At 46.1% G+C, this 17401-nt stretch overlaps 1 protein-coding gene across 1 annotated transcript in view; it reads right to left on the bottom strand.

Moving 5' to 3' along the window:
• The window catches only part of RIMS4 (regulating synaptic membrane exocytosis 4), a 66504-nt gene that overhangs the window by 8965 nt on the left and 40138 nt on the right, over window positions 1-17401 (bottom strand). The window contains exons 3-5 of the mRNA XM_026092980.2: window positions 4558-4670; window positions 3792-3893; window positions 3405-3544 (exon numbers count right to left, since the gene is read on the bottom strand). Coding sequence (XP_025948765.1) covers window positions 3405-3544; window positions 3792-3893; window positions 4558-4670 — 355 coding nt within the window. The remainder of the gene's footprint in view (window positions 1-3404; window positions 3545-3791; window positions 3894-4557; window positions 4671-17401) is intronic.

Raw genomic sequence — 17401 nt, 5'->3', positions numbered from 1 at the left:
CGTGCAACAACAGATGGGGACCGACATGGGAAGCGGTCATTTCACAACAGTGCTGCCCAAATCAAAACATTTGATTTTCTTCAACAGAATTGAACATTTCCCTCTGAGTCTGTTCAACACAAAATTCCTCCACCTGCAGAAACTCACGGCAGGGCTTGCTAATGAAACACACAGTGCATCAGGAGAGCAATGCAACCACAATGCTTTCCAGAGCTTTATCTCCTGATTTGGGGTGAAAAGAATTGTCAAACTACTGCAATTTCCTATACAACAAATGTCGATTTTCCACTCAGTTCTGGTAACTGCTATTTGTATGCAATGTGATGGGACAGGCCATTTCAGATATGCAATTCCTGAAATTTATTTCCTCCTGAAATTTATTTTCTTCCTGAAATTTTCTTTAACAAAATCTCGAAGTTACAAATTTAATGCATCTGTTTCACTCCATCTCAGAACAGACTCTTTCTGCTGGAGACCAATTTACTGCCTGTGTCAGAAGAGACAAGTGATCTGTGATTCAGGCATGTATCTAGGAGCACAGCCAGGTTCAATATTCCCTTTTTTTCTCTTGATTCAGCATAAGTTTGTACTTCAGGACTGGAACTGCAAATGCTGGGTTCAGAGGCACGGTCTCCTTCAACTTGTTTTTTTTCACATTAAAAAATTCCAACCCCCTAAATTTTAGTTTTAAGCCCTTTTGAGAGGTGGAACTAAGTCAATTTTTTCCCGTAACATCTGTTAAAGCAAGAGCAAACTGTGCTATGAATACTAGCATGGAAAGGACTCAGGGCTATTCCTGCTGGAGGCAATGAAGTGAGGCACTCTACAACCTAACAGTCATACAGCAAAGGATAATATAATAACCTTAAACCCCACATTTCCTAGAGATAAGCAAGGAGCACCCCTTACACTAATACCCATGAAACTTCACCATGTTGTCAACTGAGGCCAGAGTGCCCACTCTTAAGGACATTTTAAGTGATCAAAGAGGGTGGGTAGCATTATAAACAAGGATCCTGGCTCAAAAACTGATCACAGACCTGCTGGTTGGGTCAATTGCTAGTGCCCACCCCCCCATCCGCAGACATCCCCGGAGCTGCAACTCCAACACCCTCAAGTAACTCCTGGCCCTGGCATGACCATGGGCCTCAAGCACAACAACAGGCAAAAAGTGGCCTGTGGGAAAAGGGCAGGAAGGGCCCCGGATCTGGTACAATAAACCAACAAAAAAATGGAGGGCAATAGCTTGGGTTGAGAACCAACAGTTTGAGGAAAAGAGCATGTCTTAACTCCTGCATTCAGACCTCGTGACGCATGGCAGATGGCAACGAGACATGGTTACTCACCTGGAGAAAGGGCAGGAGCTGAGCACTGGCAAGCGGGACCGGTGACGTAAGGGGCACACATGGAGTGGCATGCAGGGAAAGCAGAACAGACTGCAGAGAAAGGCTTGAAGATGCAGAGGAAGGTCAAATGAAAGAGAGCTGGCACAGACAAGCAGGCAAAGCTGAATCACACTTACGACATGATGGAGACCAGTGGGTGGAACAACAGATGTAGTGAGGGTCATGGGCTTAAACATGCTGGAGATCTGCACGTGACCAAATGGTCCTATGTGGTTCAAGACAAAGCTGACGACTGACTCCAGAGCGAGTCCATGTTCTGAAGAGGAGAAGATGAGTATGATGGGTTATGAAGGTGACCAGTGATCTTTGGCTAATCCTGACAGCTTTTTTCCCCAGGCTCTGAATAACCAGAACATTACAATTTTCTGTAAAATGAGGTAGAAGAGACAATGAATGTCAATTAAAAGCCAAAAATTAGCACTCTAGGAGTTGGCATGGGATGGAGCTAGGTATTGCAGAAAGTTGGTTCGGTGGCATGTCAACCGGCAGATAACCATCCTCCCAATTTTATTATCTTTGAATAAGTTCCAACGAGACATTGAAACGGATCTTTAAGACAAACTGAAAGATGCAAATAAATGGAGCAGGGTAGGGGAAGGCGGAATTGCAGAGAGGTAGGCACAGCTCTTTGCAAGGGGACTGCCCTTCTTTACCAGGACTGCTGCGAAGGCAAGGACATGGTTAAGAGATTGCATGGGAGGCCTCACAAGGGACATTATTTTGACATTTGTTTTGATGGCCTGTTTCTCAGTTTCTGCTGTACTGCTCATGGGAACCTGGCAGCGTTTCTTACCGAGGCCAAGGCTAGGTGGGGGCATTTCCCACTGCCCCGCTACCCAGGTCTGGTGAGAAAAGAAAGGCCACGGCAAAGACTCACAGCCGTCCTCTCAGCCAAAGTGGGTGCCCGAAGCCGAAATGCTGGCCCACAACAGACAACGCTGGATACACCCAGGAGACCTTTTCCAGGAGCAGCTGGGCTCTCCCAGCTCACACCACCTGGAGCTGAACACAGACACTCCTTGGAGGCTGTACCTGAGAGACCCAGCTGCTCACCTCTCTGAAGCAGAGACCGACGTTATGCTTCACACTTAGCTTCCCTTCAAACGCTGTTGGCTGCTTGCCTTGTTGAGGACAAAATCGATGGTTCTTACCATCTTCAACAACATCCTTTACAAGCTAATTTTTAGGTACGTTGGACTACCTGCCTCACTCCCTCCTGCCCTGTGTCAGCAGCACTGCTGTGCTCCACAGAGAAGAAGTCAGGATGAAGGTCCACTTGGCAGCAGGGCTGCAGGTAGGGAAACCCACACAATGCAAGAGCAGGCCAAGCCAGGCCCCACCACACTTCGATCAAAAACATGCACTCTGGCTGCAACAGGGGAAACACCTTCGAGGAATCCATTCATGAGAAGGATCCATCAGATTATCTGGAGATTCATATGCCAGCAATAGAAATTCGCAGATTAGTTACATCAGGATTACCACTGGATTTTAGCCAGGGTTTACTGGGTGCAAATGATTCAGGTATGAATTAACAATGTGATTCACTCTTTCCTCTGGAAACGTAGGTGCAGAATTGAAAATGTGAGCAGTATGGCAGAAAATATACGGCAGTAAAAGAACAAAGGTAGAAACAGATAAGATATGTGACTGCCTGGTGACACAGCAGAGTGCTCTGAATACATATAAATGCAGAAGACATCCTGTGCTCTGAGACTGTTTAGCTGCTACAGATACTACCTATCTCCTAATGGGAAAAAAATTCCACCTTTTCCTAGTGGGCATTCACATTACCTGGCAGGGTGTCAAATAGGAATCAGTTCAAGTATGAATAAAGTTATTCCTTTCCACTTGTTAGGTTCAGATTGAGTGCAGTTGGTTCAATGAAAGCATTAACATTTTCTCATCAGTGTTAATTCTCCAGATCCTTTGCCAGACTTAGCATATTCCACCAGAGGTAGAAGACAGATGGGAAGACCTGAGACTTGCTTATCTTACCTGTAATACTTTGCCCTGGGGGCTCTCAGCAAAGAGTAACACCTGATTGTACAAAGGGTCTAGTGATTTGCGAGCCACTTTTGTCTTCTTTTTCGCAATGCACACGCCATTCTCTAGCAGGTAAGCTTTGATGTAAGCAGCTGGAAAAAACAAACATGGTCAAATATGAAAAAATCTTCATGCTCACTTTAGAAAAGACAGTATTTTTTCTAAAAATAGCATTTACAGCAATGAAAAGATTTGCTCAACCAGCCTTATTTTCAATGCCATATACAGACACAGAAGCTTATTCCCACAGAAGATAAGCAGAATCAAAATTTTACCTGTTCACAAGCATCGCAGGAGGCTGGGACTCACTGAGCTATTTTAGAGGTCAAAGCATACTACCTGGCAGTGTTTTGGAGCCGGGTTTTGGCGTCAGTCCTCGGGCCTGAATGATATCCACTTCTAGCTGCCCATTTCGCTCTTGTAAGCCAATTTCCACATCCCCTAAACCAAAATGTCAAAATAGACAGAAGACTTTCAAAACAACACACCTGCGGGCTAATAAAATGTTTTTTTTTAAAAAATAACAATCCTCATGTCATGCCTGGTATGAGCTGTAACAAACTGTAGGCCCTAAGTGCCTGATTTCCTCCTGCGTTACTCTGGAGCAGCTCTGCAGTGATTCAAGCCCACATTTTCAAAAGCAGTCTCTAATTTCAGCCCTCTGACATGGCTCTGGTGACTCAGTCTCATATTCTTCAGTGACAGCTAGCCTCTAATCCCTCCCAAAACGGAGCATCTAGAATTGCAGGCTGCTTTGGAAAATGCAGTTATGGTGCACCATAAGAAAATCTTTACAGAGCCTGGTGGGTCTTCGCGAGCAAGAAAAACATGAAGATGTACAGAATGCCTTTTCAGGATTTTAGCTGCATTTTACCTAATCTATGCTTTTAAGATCCAGCAGAAGAAAGCATAAAGCTGGCATTCTCCTGCTAATACCATATTAGCGGAAATCAGCAAAACCTTTCAGCCAAGCTTATTTAATTTAACTGAGAAATTGAGCTGGGGAATGGTAGAGCAGCAGATGCTGGACACATTATTAGGTGGCTCGTAGGAGTGGTTCATTCAAGATTAAATTAAAGCCACCTAACATCTCTGTGTTCCTTACCCATCGAGGTGGTGGCCAAGGTCTGACGCCCAACAAATTGTGCAGGGCCCATGCTCCCCAGGAAGTCGCTAAACTGCCCAGCAGATGCCAGATGGACTCCACTGAAATTCAAGCTGTAGAAGAGATTGAATTTGTCAAGTGGTTAATTTGCATTTTAAAGCAACCTAGTAATTAAAGAGCCTGACTTAATGTATCTTTGAAATGAATGGCATCTACAGAAGCCTCTTCCCTTACAAAACTCACTGATTCCCAGGCAGTCTAGTTACACAGGATCCATTTAAAGTCCCTCTTCTTGTACCAAAAAAAAAAAAAAATCAGTACTGGTTGCAATCACCAATTAGTTAATACTTGTTTATCTATAATTAATTGTCTATAGGGGAAAACCTCCCTGCCATCTCAGGCTCAGATGCTGCCTGTCATCTCCTTCAGACAGCATTATGATCTGAGCAGCTTCTTAGGCTGGTTTACAGGATCTCTCTTGGTAGCTCTCCTTTCCCACACCTCATTTTTTAGAGGGGAATAACACATCTAGAGTAGGAATCAAAAGAGATGAGGGGTGCTGACATCAGTCCACCTTGGGACTGAATTTCCCATTTATTTCTCTCACGCGCGCAGGTCAACGCATCCCGTCACTGAGCAGAGGGCCCCGCTCTCCGCCACTCGGCACCAGAAGCATCGTCACACCCACCGGCTGCGTTTCACACCTGCGTCCACTGCTGGGTCTGAAACCATCATAAAGAGGCTCCGTAACATCTGCGCACGGCTAAGGGACGATACCCTCAAACACCAGCTATACTGGCACTGCACCTCACAGCAGCGAAACCAAAGCTGCTGAGGGACACGGGCTCCGAACCTCCCCGCCGAGCAGCTGAGGCGTGTCTGCAGCAGGGCGAGGGGCTGCCCGTTGCCACACTGCACGCTGATGAAGCAGCGCAAAAGGGTCAAGGCCAATTTAAAGCACGTGGATATAAATCAAGATTAATCTGAGAGTACTGCAGGGGCGGACACTGCCTAGCTCTCAAACGCAGGGTTACACAGCTATGACTGTATCATGGGCTGTGGAAAAATTTGCTGCCCCAATAGGTGCTAATGGCCTGAAGCCATCATTAGACACCTCTACTCGTGCTGCAGGCACCTGCCAAACCGCGACACAGCTGCTTCAACACACGTCAAGAGTCTTGTGCCAGGGATACCTACGCTATTGCGCTGCGTCTTGCACTCTTCCTCCCAGGGAAGCGGCTGCACATGGACGTTAGGCAAAATTACAAACCTCCCGCACTTTTCCAAACGTTCTTGGAGGGGGGCAATTACCGAGGCAGTGATGCAGCTCACTGCTTCCCAAAATTCATTTCTTAGAAACGAACCCATGGGGAGGGTCAAAGGCTCTCCACAGCCTACCCTCAAAATGGTACAAATGAACTCAGCGAGAAACCCTGCATTCGGGGAGGGCTGGGGACTTCAGGCTCACACACACACAACTGAGTCAGCCACAAAGATTCATTGATCCCCCCCTGCAAGACATTTACATTTAAAAGACATTTTAAAGATTTTTTTTATAATCCCATTCAGCCAGAATGGTGCTAATTCCAGGTTGAGATTTCAGCTCTCATTAGCTATTCGCAGAGCCGGTCTCAGCCTGCTGGGAATATTTCGTTATTCATAGGAGCGACGATGAAGCTGGCGTACAGACCTCAGCATCACACCACGCATGTGGCTGAAGAGCACGTCACCAACGCAGGTACAAATGACAGGTTTCTAGGAGAGCTCCCTTTGTTGTGACAGGGGCAATGAATTAAATGACCAGTTTTCCCAAGAGCATTGCGCCTTCATTCTGTACTGATCTGCACTCTTTGGGAAATCTGGTTATCGCTGTCATGCAGGGAGCTGCTGAGTGCTTAGCATGCAAAAACCTGCCCTTCAGTTCTTCACAAAAGTCACCTTTGTGCAGAAGGGACAAGACAGGAGCGTGTCTTGATGTCCTGGAAGGCAAAGGCTTAGGATGGATCCTTTGCACAGGGGGAATTTTCCCCAAAGCCTCTCTGGACTCAGTGGTTGTTGACTGTTTGCACAAACCTTCCTGGTCATGCTTTCAGACACAACGAAAACAGCAGGACCTACACCTGCCATTAATTGGGGAGAAAGCGTAAGTGGTTCTGGCTGTGTCACTGATGCCCCCACTACGCGAGGCCCATCCCGCCCGGGAGGGGAGAGACGGCGAGAGGCTGCCGCAGCTCCATCGGCGCACGGCTCCATCGGCGCGCGGCTCCTGCCTCCCGGCCCGGCTGGACGGGAGCCTGCCTGCCTGGATGGATGGATGGATGGATGGATGGAGCACTGCGCTGCGTGAGGAGCAGGACGGAGGTGCTCAGTCTGTGACAGGGCTCTCGAGGACACACTGCACACACACAGAGACATCCCCAGGGCTGCTGAAACCTGCAGGGACAGGGACACGGGACAGGGAAGTGGGGGCCCGGAGCCAGGCGGGCTTTATCAGGCTCGTTATTTGCCCATACGAGGAGGGGACAAGTGAGCTCTCTCGCACTCTGCCCGTGGAGGCAAGAGGGACTCCTCGAGTCTGCTGGCTCGGGCATTTTGAGCTGCCTGTAGAAAGTCAAAAAAGGATGAAAACTAATGCTTAGAGAATCCCAGATAGTTCAAGAGAAAGGAGACCTGACAGAAAGACATGAGATTCAGCAGCAGATCTGAAGAGACTACCAGCCAGAAGGTAAATTTTTTTTTTCCACTCTCTTAAACTCATGGAAGATAAATGGGTAAAACTTAGGTCTTACTCCTACCCCAGGGAGTATGTGACCTGCACAAGCATGTAAATAAGAAGCTGACAAGACAGAACTTGTAACAGTTCAGGAGAAATGTTCATTGCTAAGTTAAAAGCAGATGCTTGGTCTCATTAAGAAGATGCCTGGGATGAGAATAATGGAAGAAAAATCCAGGGATTGAGTGAGACTAGAGTTGAAGCAGCCTGAAACATACCCAGAGTTGGGTCTCAGAAAGCTCTCCCCCAAAGGCAGAGCACGTGGTGGGGTGTGACTGGGTTACTGCTGTGCAAAGCAGGGAGGAGACCATCCAGAGAAACTCCATCTGCTGCTCACTGCAGGACAGCACGGAAGAGAGACCTTTCTGCCCACCTGCAGACTCAAAATAACTTAATAACTATGCCACGGGGGGACCATTTTCCAATACCTGCTGGGGAGAGAGTTCTGGTGAAGGCTAATAGCAAATATTTATCTGTACTTGCCGTGTGTTTGGAGAGAAACTGCACATGCTTTCCTGCACGCCGATCGCCACCTCCTTTGGGCAGCACTGCTCCCAGAGGCTCTGCCTAGCAGCTGAGGCAGCTCCCTGGGAAATGAAGGCACCCGTTAATGGAGCAGCAGATGCTGCAGCCTGCATCAACAATATTCCAGCATGGGAGAACAGGGCAGAAGAGCACGAGGAGCAGAATGCAACAGCATTAAAAGAGCTGTTGGGCTAAAGGGCAACCAAGAGAAACTGGAAGCGTTTGCAAAGCTAACATCGCTGCCAACTCAGCCCAGGTAGACTCCGACACGGTGATTACCACCACGGCTGCCTCAGAAGCGGGAGGGCTGAGGACTATGTTGAAACAGTGAACATTTGTCAGTGCAAATTAGAGAGTGAGACCAGAATGAAGGAGATCGCTGCAGGGGCACCAGGGCTGTGCCCGTGAGCACATGACATGGCTGTCCAGACACTTGCAAGGCGAGTAATTGAGTAGCTGGAACAAAGGAAGCTGCTATTGCTTGGTAACACTGAGGCTAATTTTCAGAGAAAAGGAAGAAGTCCATCCAAAACCAGATGCCAAGGTCAAGACTCAGGCAGTTTTGATAACAGCTTCAGTTTATAGGTTTACTAGCACTATGTGAAACTCAAAATTACATTACTCATTTAGTGTTCCCTGTTGTTATATTTGGCTGGGAGAGGAGGATGTAGGGAATTAATTCTTTAATAGACTATGCCATTAGCTGGTGGAACTGGCCTCTACATTGCACAGAGGCTGATTTTTTTACGGTGTTGCTTTATCAGACATCAGAAGCAGCAGCTCTGAATCACAGTCCTTGGCTTTGAGTGATTCCTGAACACATATTTGGACATTGTCAATAACCCTGGAATAGAAACAATTTCTGTCTGGAAAAATCATAAGTCACCTCCACAAAAGCTATTGCTTCTCCCTGGAGAGGGAAGGGAAGGGGAAAATAAAACTGCAGAAATCCAGTAGGCATGCAAAGAAAAAGAACAGCAGGAATCATTTAGCTGCATTGGCCAAATTTAGGATGCACAAATGTTGCTCATCGAGCTGTGAATGTCGAGTGCTCACAGAGCAGCTCGGGCTACCGAGGCGAGGGGGCTGCTCAGGGCGCGATTCTGAGCCCTGCAGCACAGACCTGCCAGGTTGCTCATTTGCTCTTCCCGTAATGGAAGCGGGTAGGAAGAGAGCTCGGCCAACAGATGGGTTTTCACACGCACTGGAGTGAACCTGGAATGGCAATTCTGTTTTTCACCATCTAGAAGCCAGACTATGGGATTATTTTCAGTTTCAGTCATTTAAAGCCCCCTCTTTTTCACCCCAGAATCACTCCACCTTAAGGGAAGAAAATGCTGCAACGTGATTATCACCAAAATGGTACTTTTTTGCATTTCAATTCAAAAAGAAGTGCTAAAAATAGCTGCAGGAATAAAGAGGGAGCATTAGACAGCTGACTTGCAAATAGCAACTGTCACAACTAGCAAGGCCCGGGGGACCGGGGCTGTTGCTGCAGCACCATCTCATGCTGACAAACAGCAGCAAGCGGAGAAGATTAACAGGTGACACTTGTCAGCCTTCTGTCTAAAGGGCACAAATGTGCCACTGAGCGAGTGCAGCACAGCCTTTTCAACAGGAAAGAAAAATTAATTATCTCTTCTCTGGCCCTCTGCTTTCACTAATCATGATTCACGGGCTCTGTTTTGCCACAGCTGAATCAAATGATTGTAATGAAGTTAAAGGCTGTGGGTTTTGCTGTGTTTTCAGTGGCCTTTGACTGTGTTATTGACCTAGAGGCACAGGCAGAACCCGGGGGGACAGTGACACTCGCGGGGTGAAGGTGACAAGTGTGAACGAAGGGCAGCTTTGCTTGAGGACCTGCCAAACACGGCCTTTGGGTTTAGGTAAGGAGACAAACACAACTGGGTCATCAGCTTCAAGACATCTCCTGTGCTATTGATCCTGGGGCCTCTGACACCACCAGCGTGGGTCTGGGCAGAGCAGCACTAGCGAGAACCTGCGGTAGCATCAGTTGTGTCAGTTCAGGTACCAGCAGCACCACAAGGCTCAGCCCAGGCTGCAAAATCCACCTGAGACACAAAGGTAAAACAGCCATTTCAAGTTGTTTCTGGTACACAAGCCAGTCTGCAGCTAGCCTGGATGCATCCAGGCCACGCTGAAGGCATTACAGCATCGCAGCACGGACACACCTCGAGACGGCGGGGGATAATTGCTATCGCTGCAGTTGTTTGGACACCCACGAGAGGGAGACAAGATCACGCAGACACCAGTTTGCAAGGCTACGACTAATGCAGAGCTGTGGGCCCAAGCTCGCAGGCTCCTGGCAGACCTGCAAGGAACGCCCGTATGCACCACACGTGCAAAATTCATCTGTAGTTATCACTCCTGACTTTGCAAAGAAGGTGACAAGATTATGCCTTCAACGGTTTTATGAATTGTGCGGAAGCTGGGGCTGAGATTGCCTAGCTGTTTGGGGGTTTTTTGGTTGTTGTTTTTTAAAGCCAACATTCATAATCCTGATTACTCAGGAAATCTGTGCAGCAGTCTCTGAAGACAGTACTTCTGGGTTGCACATGCTGTAGGTTAGGGCATATGAAATCTGCCCTTTTTGGTATAATTTAGGAGTGGCTTAAAGGCCCTTTGCCAGTTGCTTGCTTCTCTGTTCTTTTATGGTAGTGGCATTTCCCAGTCCATACACTGCAAAATTTGTGCCCTTCCTTTCTGTGTACAGATCATCATGCAGTTGGTTTCTTCACTGCAAGACCGCCCTTCATTAGATGTACTCACACTGAGAGCTAGTTTTTCAAAGTTTGCTTGAAAACCGATCACGTTTTGAACACTCAATAGTAATACTCAGTAACGGACAATGCCGATTGCAGTGCAAAATGGTGTAAGAATTCAAAGTACCTGTTCAATCCCTCTCGTACTGCGAACGTAGCTCTACTCAGCTGCTTCCTCACTGCATTAGCTTGCAGAGCACGTAACAGCACAGACGTTTAGGGAAAACGTATCATTAATGTCTTTCCTCATCCATGTGGAGTTCGTGTGACCTCTTTACAGATCTATTTTTAAATTGCTTCTGGGCTGCTGTATGCCAGGTACCATCATTATGCTGCTGCAAGTGTCTGCAGATCCGGCTTGCCAGGACATTGCAAAACTCATACAAAGTAGGGCAGGAAGGGACCTCCACAGGTTGCCTAGTTCACAAGCTGGTCCCAAGAACAGATCAGCCTACATCGTTCATGACAGATGTTTGCCAAATCTGTTCTTAAAAGCCCTCCAGTGATGGAGATACCGAGCCTTCCTTAGCAGATCTGTCCCTGTGCTTTACTACGCTGTCCTTTGCGCATCATTCCTCACCACCATTTGGGAGCTGTCTATTCAAAGGACAGGCCAGAATATTTCCTTTCTTTTGCCTTTGATACAGTGCTTCTTAACTCCGTCTTACAAGACCTTGGGACTGCTCTCAATTGTACCAGCTTGTAACAGCCAGATATTTGCCGCTACGTCCGTGCAGAAGGACTCTGGAGCGAGGCATTCCTGCTCCCTGCGCAGGCTGGGCGCAACGCCCTTTTGCCAAGGAGCTCTGGCAAGAACCGGGTTGTTGTGAGAAGACTTCGTGTCCTCCTTGTCCCAAATCCCCATCAGCCTCTCCACCACAGCAGGGCGTTGCAACAACGCGCTGCTCCAGTGCCGTGGGTTCAGCGAGGCGGGCAAGTGGGGAAGACAGCCAGCTGCAATGCAGCCACCCCCGGTACAGCCAGCAAACAGCTATTTTCAGAAGGTAACATTTTGTTTTGTGCTTTTCATGGCTTTATTCACACTATCCACACAACCACCCGTTTCTAGTAACTCAAGCCTTTAGAAGTGATACACTATTAAAGAGGAGCTCCATGGTGGCTAGTATGTACATGGAATTTGTTTGGGCTGGGGCATTTCTGGGGTTCAGGAACCATTATTCTCCTCTTGTAAATATTTCCTAAAAGACCTTCCCCCCCCCCCCCCGCCTTAGTGCACAAACTGACAGTAAGCAAGCTGCAGCTATGCAACAAAACATGCAACAGTGGTTAGACCTCCATAGCTGAACTAACGGATTTGCTGTACATCCACATCTACTGCACAGGGAGGTTCTCTGTCTTTAGAAACCAGGAACAGCAACATACGCTTCCTTCATCCAGAAGGAAGGAAGGAAGGTCTCCTCCCAGACAGATAACATTTGACAGCCATTTTATCTGAGAATAAAAAAAAAAAAAAACCAAAAAAACAAAAAAAAAACCCTTCAATTTCAGGGAGCAGTAACGTACTTTAGAATAATCACACTCATCCATACGGCATGTTAAGCTCTTTTAAGTTGGATCTAACTAATATAGAAGCCAACTAGATATCTATCAGCTAAGGAGAAGGCAGAACTGGTTAGTCTAATGCCCACTGCCTCTTCCTTTAAAGTATTTATTGTACACATCAGGAACTATTAACACAATGTGCATCCGACTACAGTGTCATGGTGCCTTGGACCAGGTACACGAGCACAGCATGATGGGCTCTCAAAGACAACGCGAATGCTGTAGGAACCTCCGCTTTAGCTGCAAAAGGTTTTCTATAAATGCCTATCCCTGAAGTATCTAAAGTCAACACGACAGCACTAATCGCTCACCTTTTCTCACAGGCAGGCAATATCCAGTCTCTGCCCCTCAACAAGCTTGACTTCTTTCCTGGCCACTCCACTTTCTGCAACATTTTTAGCACTGTGACGTACTGTCTTATGTGCTGTAACACACTGTACTCCACTTGTACCTCAGGTTCCTTCTGCTGTATGAATCTTGTCACCTAAATCGAGCTATAAGAACTGTGCACTAAGTTTTGTACAAAGACCTCCCCCATTCCCTTCCCCACCTTGTCAGGCAAGCTCCATTTTCAGAGATCACAAGTTGTCTCAGACATACGGAGTACGAGTAAGGTGGCTGCCTGCTCTCCGAGTAACCCTGCCCGTTCCCAAGCAGTTGCGCTCTGCAAATTCGCAGCATTTAGTGCTATAACTAAATCATTTGCAAGGCTGCATCCTCTCTGAGCCATGCTGGTCAAGCCCAGCAACACAAAAAGATGTGTTGTTGCTGAAAAGACTGACTGTTTTCTCGGCATATTACAGAACCAATCCTCCTTGCCTCCCCCGGTCACCTTTTCCTGAGACCTCCAGCCCTTGATTTCTTACAGGCTGAACTGTATTAATACTACATTTCATTACTACATCAAGATCTGCATAATAGGAGAGCCCTGAAGATATCTTGCCATAAAAGAGTCTAGAAGTCTCCTGGCTTTGGATACTGAAAAAGGCACTGAACGAATAACCATGCTATGAATCTTTTAGCTGGTGACCAGCACTTTGTAGGATGCAGTCTTCTGGCAATTCTTGAATGAAGGTGGACATTGCGGCAGTACTTCTGATGAAGGAAGGTGAATTTTAACATGGCCGTGTTGTCGCAAGCCAGACCAGTACTTTCCCCAGCTTTCTTTTAGTTACTGCTTTATAGGAAAGCAGGCAAAGGCAGGCACTTATCCCAGTCTAAGTCCTGACATTGGTTCAAATTAGCCTTATCAGCACTGCTCAGTAGTTAGTTTTTATTGTGGCTCCTTCCTTGCACACACAGATGGGAAAACTGGTACAAGCTGTAATTTACAGGAACAGTAAGGGACAGAACAAATCCCACGACCACGAGATGCCCATGCCCAGCGGGGCCGTCGCGCTGAGCGCGGAGGCTGGGGCTCGGCAGGAGCGTGCCCAGCTCCCATCGCGATGGCAGCTTCGAGCAGGGCCCAGGCAGACACTGCCCTCATGATGGGGAAAAAAGAGATAATATGATGAACAAGATGCTTCCTTGCTGGACAAGGAAGGCTAATCTCCTCAGATATTACAAGAACACTCCTCTAAGTCTTTGCTAGTCATCACCTGCTGCGCTTTTCTAAGGTGAGAAAAATTGCTGTAGCTCTCTGTAAATTAATCATCTCAGCAGTAGTCAGCAAGAACAAAAAAGCCTACCAGTACTATGTATTACGGACTAAGGCAGCTAACAATCTTTTGTTCCAAGTCCATTTTTGTCTTTCTGCTTCATTTTCAGAAAGAAAGTGGTTGGCAGCAATAAGTTACACATAAGTCCAGAATCTTGCTTTCTGAATGTTGCAACATGCTCTTGTGCAGCTGCAGCAAAACCCAGCCAAAACAAAATATAAGTTGTCCAAGAGCCAGAATGGAGCTGGAGCTTTTTCTTGAATCCTAGGGATTTCTTTGGGAGTTACTCTTATCTGCCAAATTTTATCCTTGCAAGAATCTTGGTGTTGTCCTGACAGAGCCTGGTAGGCACTTGCTACAGTGGGTTACTGTCCTGTCACGCACATTTTTAAGTACATGTCTAGAAGAAAATACTCACTACAGTAAAGATTTGTAACCAATATTAAGATTGATGGATGAATTATGAATGGAAACATCTGTGTGCCTGAAAGCATAAACAACGTGGCAGCAGAAGACCTGTGCTCTGATGACAGGAGGAGGACAACAAGGTTAGAGAGCACATCATAGGAAGACAGACTATAGCCATACAGATCCTCAAAACATGGAAACAAAGAGGTACCAGCATTACTTAAGATTTACAGAGGCTGAAGTAAGCAAGACCCCAAGGTGCCACCTCATAATAATGGGCAAGTCCTAGCAGGTATAAGAGACCAGTCCAAGCACCAGTTTTGTCCAAGAAGAACTCAGAAGACACAGTGAGGACTTGGCAGATGGTGTCCCTTGTCCTCTCTGTAGCACACAAGCAAGCCTGGCCAGACCACCTGGATACACGTATGTTGGCGCTTGCATGTGGGGGTGAGAATGCACGAGTGAAATCTAGGAGGGGTGTGAATGACTGAAAACAGTTTGTTTAAAAAAAATACCACCTTTCCCTTCTGTAACGTCTCACATGAAGTTTTATTATATTGATTTCTTACACTAGTGCACAATGACTGTGCAGTATAAAAGCCAGTAATGGCTGGTGGACTTTGCGTGTGACAAAAATTAAAGCCACGGAGCAGTGTGTTGACACTGTCGGGCACCTTGCTGTATGATCTTAAATTCCAGGAGACGCATCCCTTGGACCAGTTGATCTTCAGTATATTTCAGTTTTCAGGTAAAACCCCAGAGTATTTTCTTGAAGGAGGGCCTAGCATATTTGAAGAGAAGTGTATTTCTATACAATGAAAGCCTCTCCATAAAATCATCTGTATTTTATGCACTCTGGTATTCACACTATAAACAGTACTGCTCAGAATTATGCAGCATGGAAAATTCTTCCGTTTGTGACTCTCTGCATTTGAAGCTGAGCAGTTTCAGCTAATTGTAGCTAGCTGTTTGCTAGTTGCAATAAACATGAAGCGAGCTGAACACAGCATCAGCTTTTAAAGCACGCTTGTCTGTGGCTGAGAACAGGTATTTAAGGCCTTCTGCAGCAAAGTTCAACTGCAATCCTTGATCACTTCAGTGTGTGATCTCTGGAAGGTGTCCTCTTAGTCCTTATCTTAAAAAGCATTAAGAAAACATGCTGAACTTTGGAAGATGAAGTTTGACTCTCCTGTCTTACTTGCATGAACTTACCAAAGAGATGCATGGTAGGAAAAAACTGGGGCAACCTCATCTTTCTGAAAACTGGGTTTTGATAGTCACTGGTGAAAACTGTCTCTGACCTAAAAGAATCTGCATCAGTAAGAAACTCAGCCTCAGAACGAAAATAAACCTGCCACAGCCAATGCAGTCATATGAATCTTCACTTTGCTTCCCTCAGAACACAGCTGCAGCACGTGAGAGAGGCCAACAGAAACCTGATCTAGCAGAAAAAATTTCTGCCCCTCGAAGCTATTGCCCAAACACTTCCTTTCTTTGCCATGGGAGAAGAAAGGAGAAGCTCCCCTCCCACCATGTTCCTAGAGAATAGAGCCCTCTTAGCTCTTTGTATTCTCAACCCTGTTTGCTTATCGCTTGTGGTTCTGACAGATAACTGAAATTCCCAAGGGCTTTCCAGAGAAGATCAATTATCCTGCCTAGGAACAAAGCATTCAAGAACTATTTATCGCAATTTCCAGAGAAGTAAGAGGAGAAACTGTCCCATCCCTCGCAGAGGGGCTAATGAGGCTGTTTTGGCAGCGTTTGAGATTCTAATACTGCATGTTAGACTTATTCTAACAAACATATTTAGATTGCAAGACGGGATTTTTCTTTGCTGAGCTGATAGCTACATGCTCCTTGCCTCAAGCATAAAACAGTGCTTGCATGGGTGCAGTATTTTGTTGAAAGACCAATCAAAGCACCCAGTATATATAACGATAGGCCACAGGCCTTTGGGAGAAGCATGACCCCTTCCCAGGAGGGTAAGCTATATAAATACAAAGCATTCTCCTCCGCATGCAAAGCGGATTCTTGCCCCGCACTGCCAAGGGACTGAACTTAATCACTAATCCTCTGAATCTTGTAGTGGAGGCAGCACTCCAAGCCACAGGATTTTGGTGATATAGTAGGAATATTTCTCCAGAGACAACTGCTCACAAGAGAGAGAAGGTGCATCCCACCTTTGGAGTGACAACATTTCTATTGCAGACTTCTCATTACTATTCCCAACCTTCAGTGCAGATCTACGATACTTTTCTAGGGTTAGCCTACTTCTAAAGCTAAAGAAAGTCCTTTAAATTTACAGCATGTTACTTATTTAATACTAGAACGGCATTAACTACTTGAGAGCGCCTTTACACTATTCTACCATTACAGTGCCACAGCACACTTGGAATACCACAAAGGACTGGAGAGAGGGCACAGAGAGAAGCCAAGTACGGTACAGTACTCGACTTGAGCAGTACATGACTTAGGTATACAGATATTTTGGCCTCATACCTAGAAGGAGGAAATCTACTGATATTTATTCCCCTCCACCCCCTTTTCAAATATGGTTTTTCCCCCTCAAGAGATTCCCATGAATGGCCATCTTAATAAAGTGATGATAATCTCCATATATTACTTCAAATAATGGGAATACAAAAAGTAGAATTTGAGCCAAGTCAGACCCTAAAATTCTGGACTTAGGTTCCTGTGCTTTGCATTCAGGTGTAAAACCTATACACAACAAAGCGTGTTATAATTGCTCTTAGGGTCAGAAAACATTTCTAAAATACATTCATTGAGAACACTAACTCAGGTGAAATGGAAAAACAGTTTCTTACCAAAATATACAGAGGCTTCTAACTATATATTTTGATATCAATATGATCATTTTGCTACTTGTATCCTTTCCATCACCTCAGCACTCCTTGGCATAATTTTTTGTCCAAAAGGCTATTTTGGAAGAGGGGAGACAGACAGCTATTTTGCAACATGGTAAAGGCTCCTGGCTTATAATTTATCGCCAGTAATGATCCTCAGCCATTCACCCTGAACTATTCTTCTAAAGGCAAAGCTGTTAAAAGTAATGGGTATCTGCTTCAGCTCAGAATAATGAGGACACTAAAGAAAAAAAGTACATAAACAAC

Source organism: Dromaius novaehollandiae, chromosome 16 (assembly GCF_036370855.1).
Source record: "Dromaius novaehollandiae isolate bDroNov1 chromosome 16, bDroNov1.hap1, whole genome shotgun sequence".
Lineage (NCBI taxonomy): Eukaryota > Metazoa > Chordata > Aves > Casuariiformes > Dromaiidae > Dromaius > Dromaius novaehollandiae.
The sequence above is the reverse complement of the archived record's forward strand: the minus strand, read 5'-3'. Positions and strand labels throughout refer to the sequence as shown.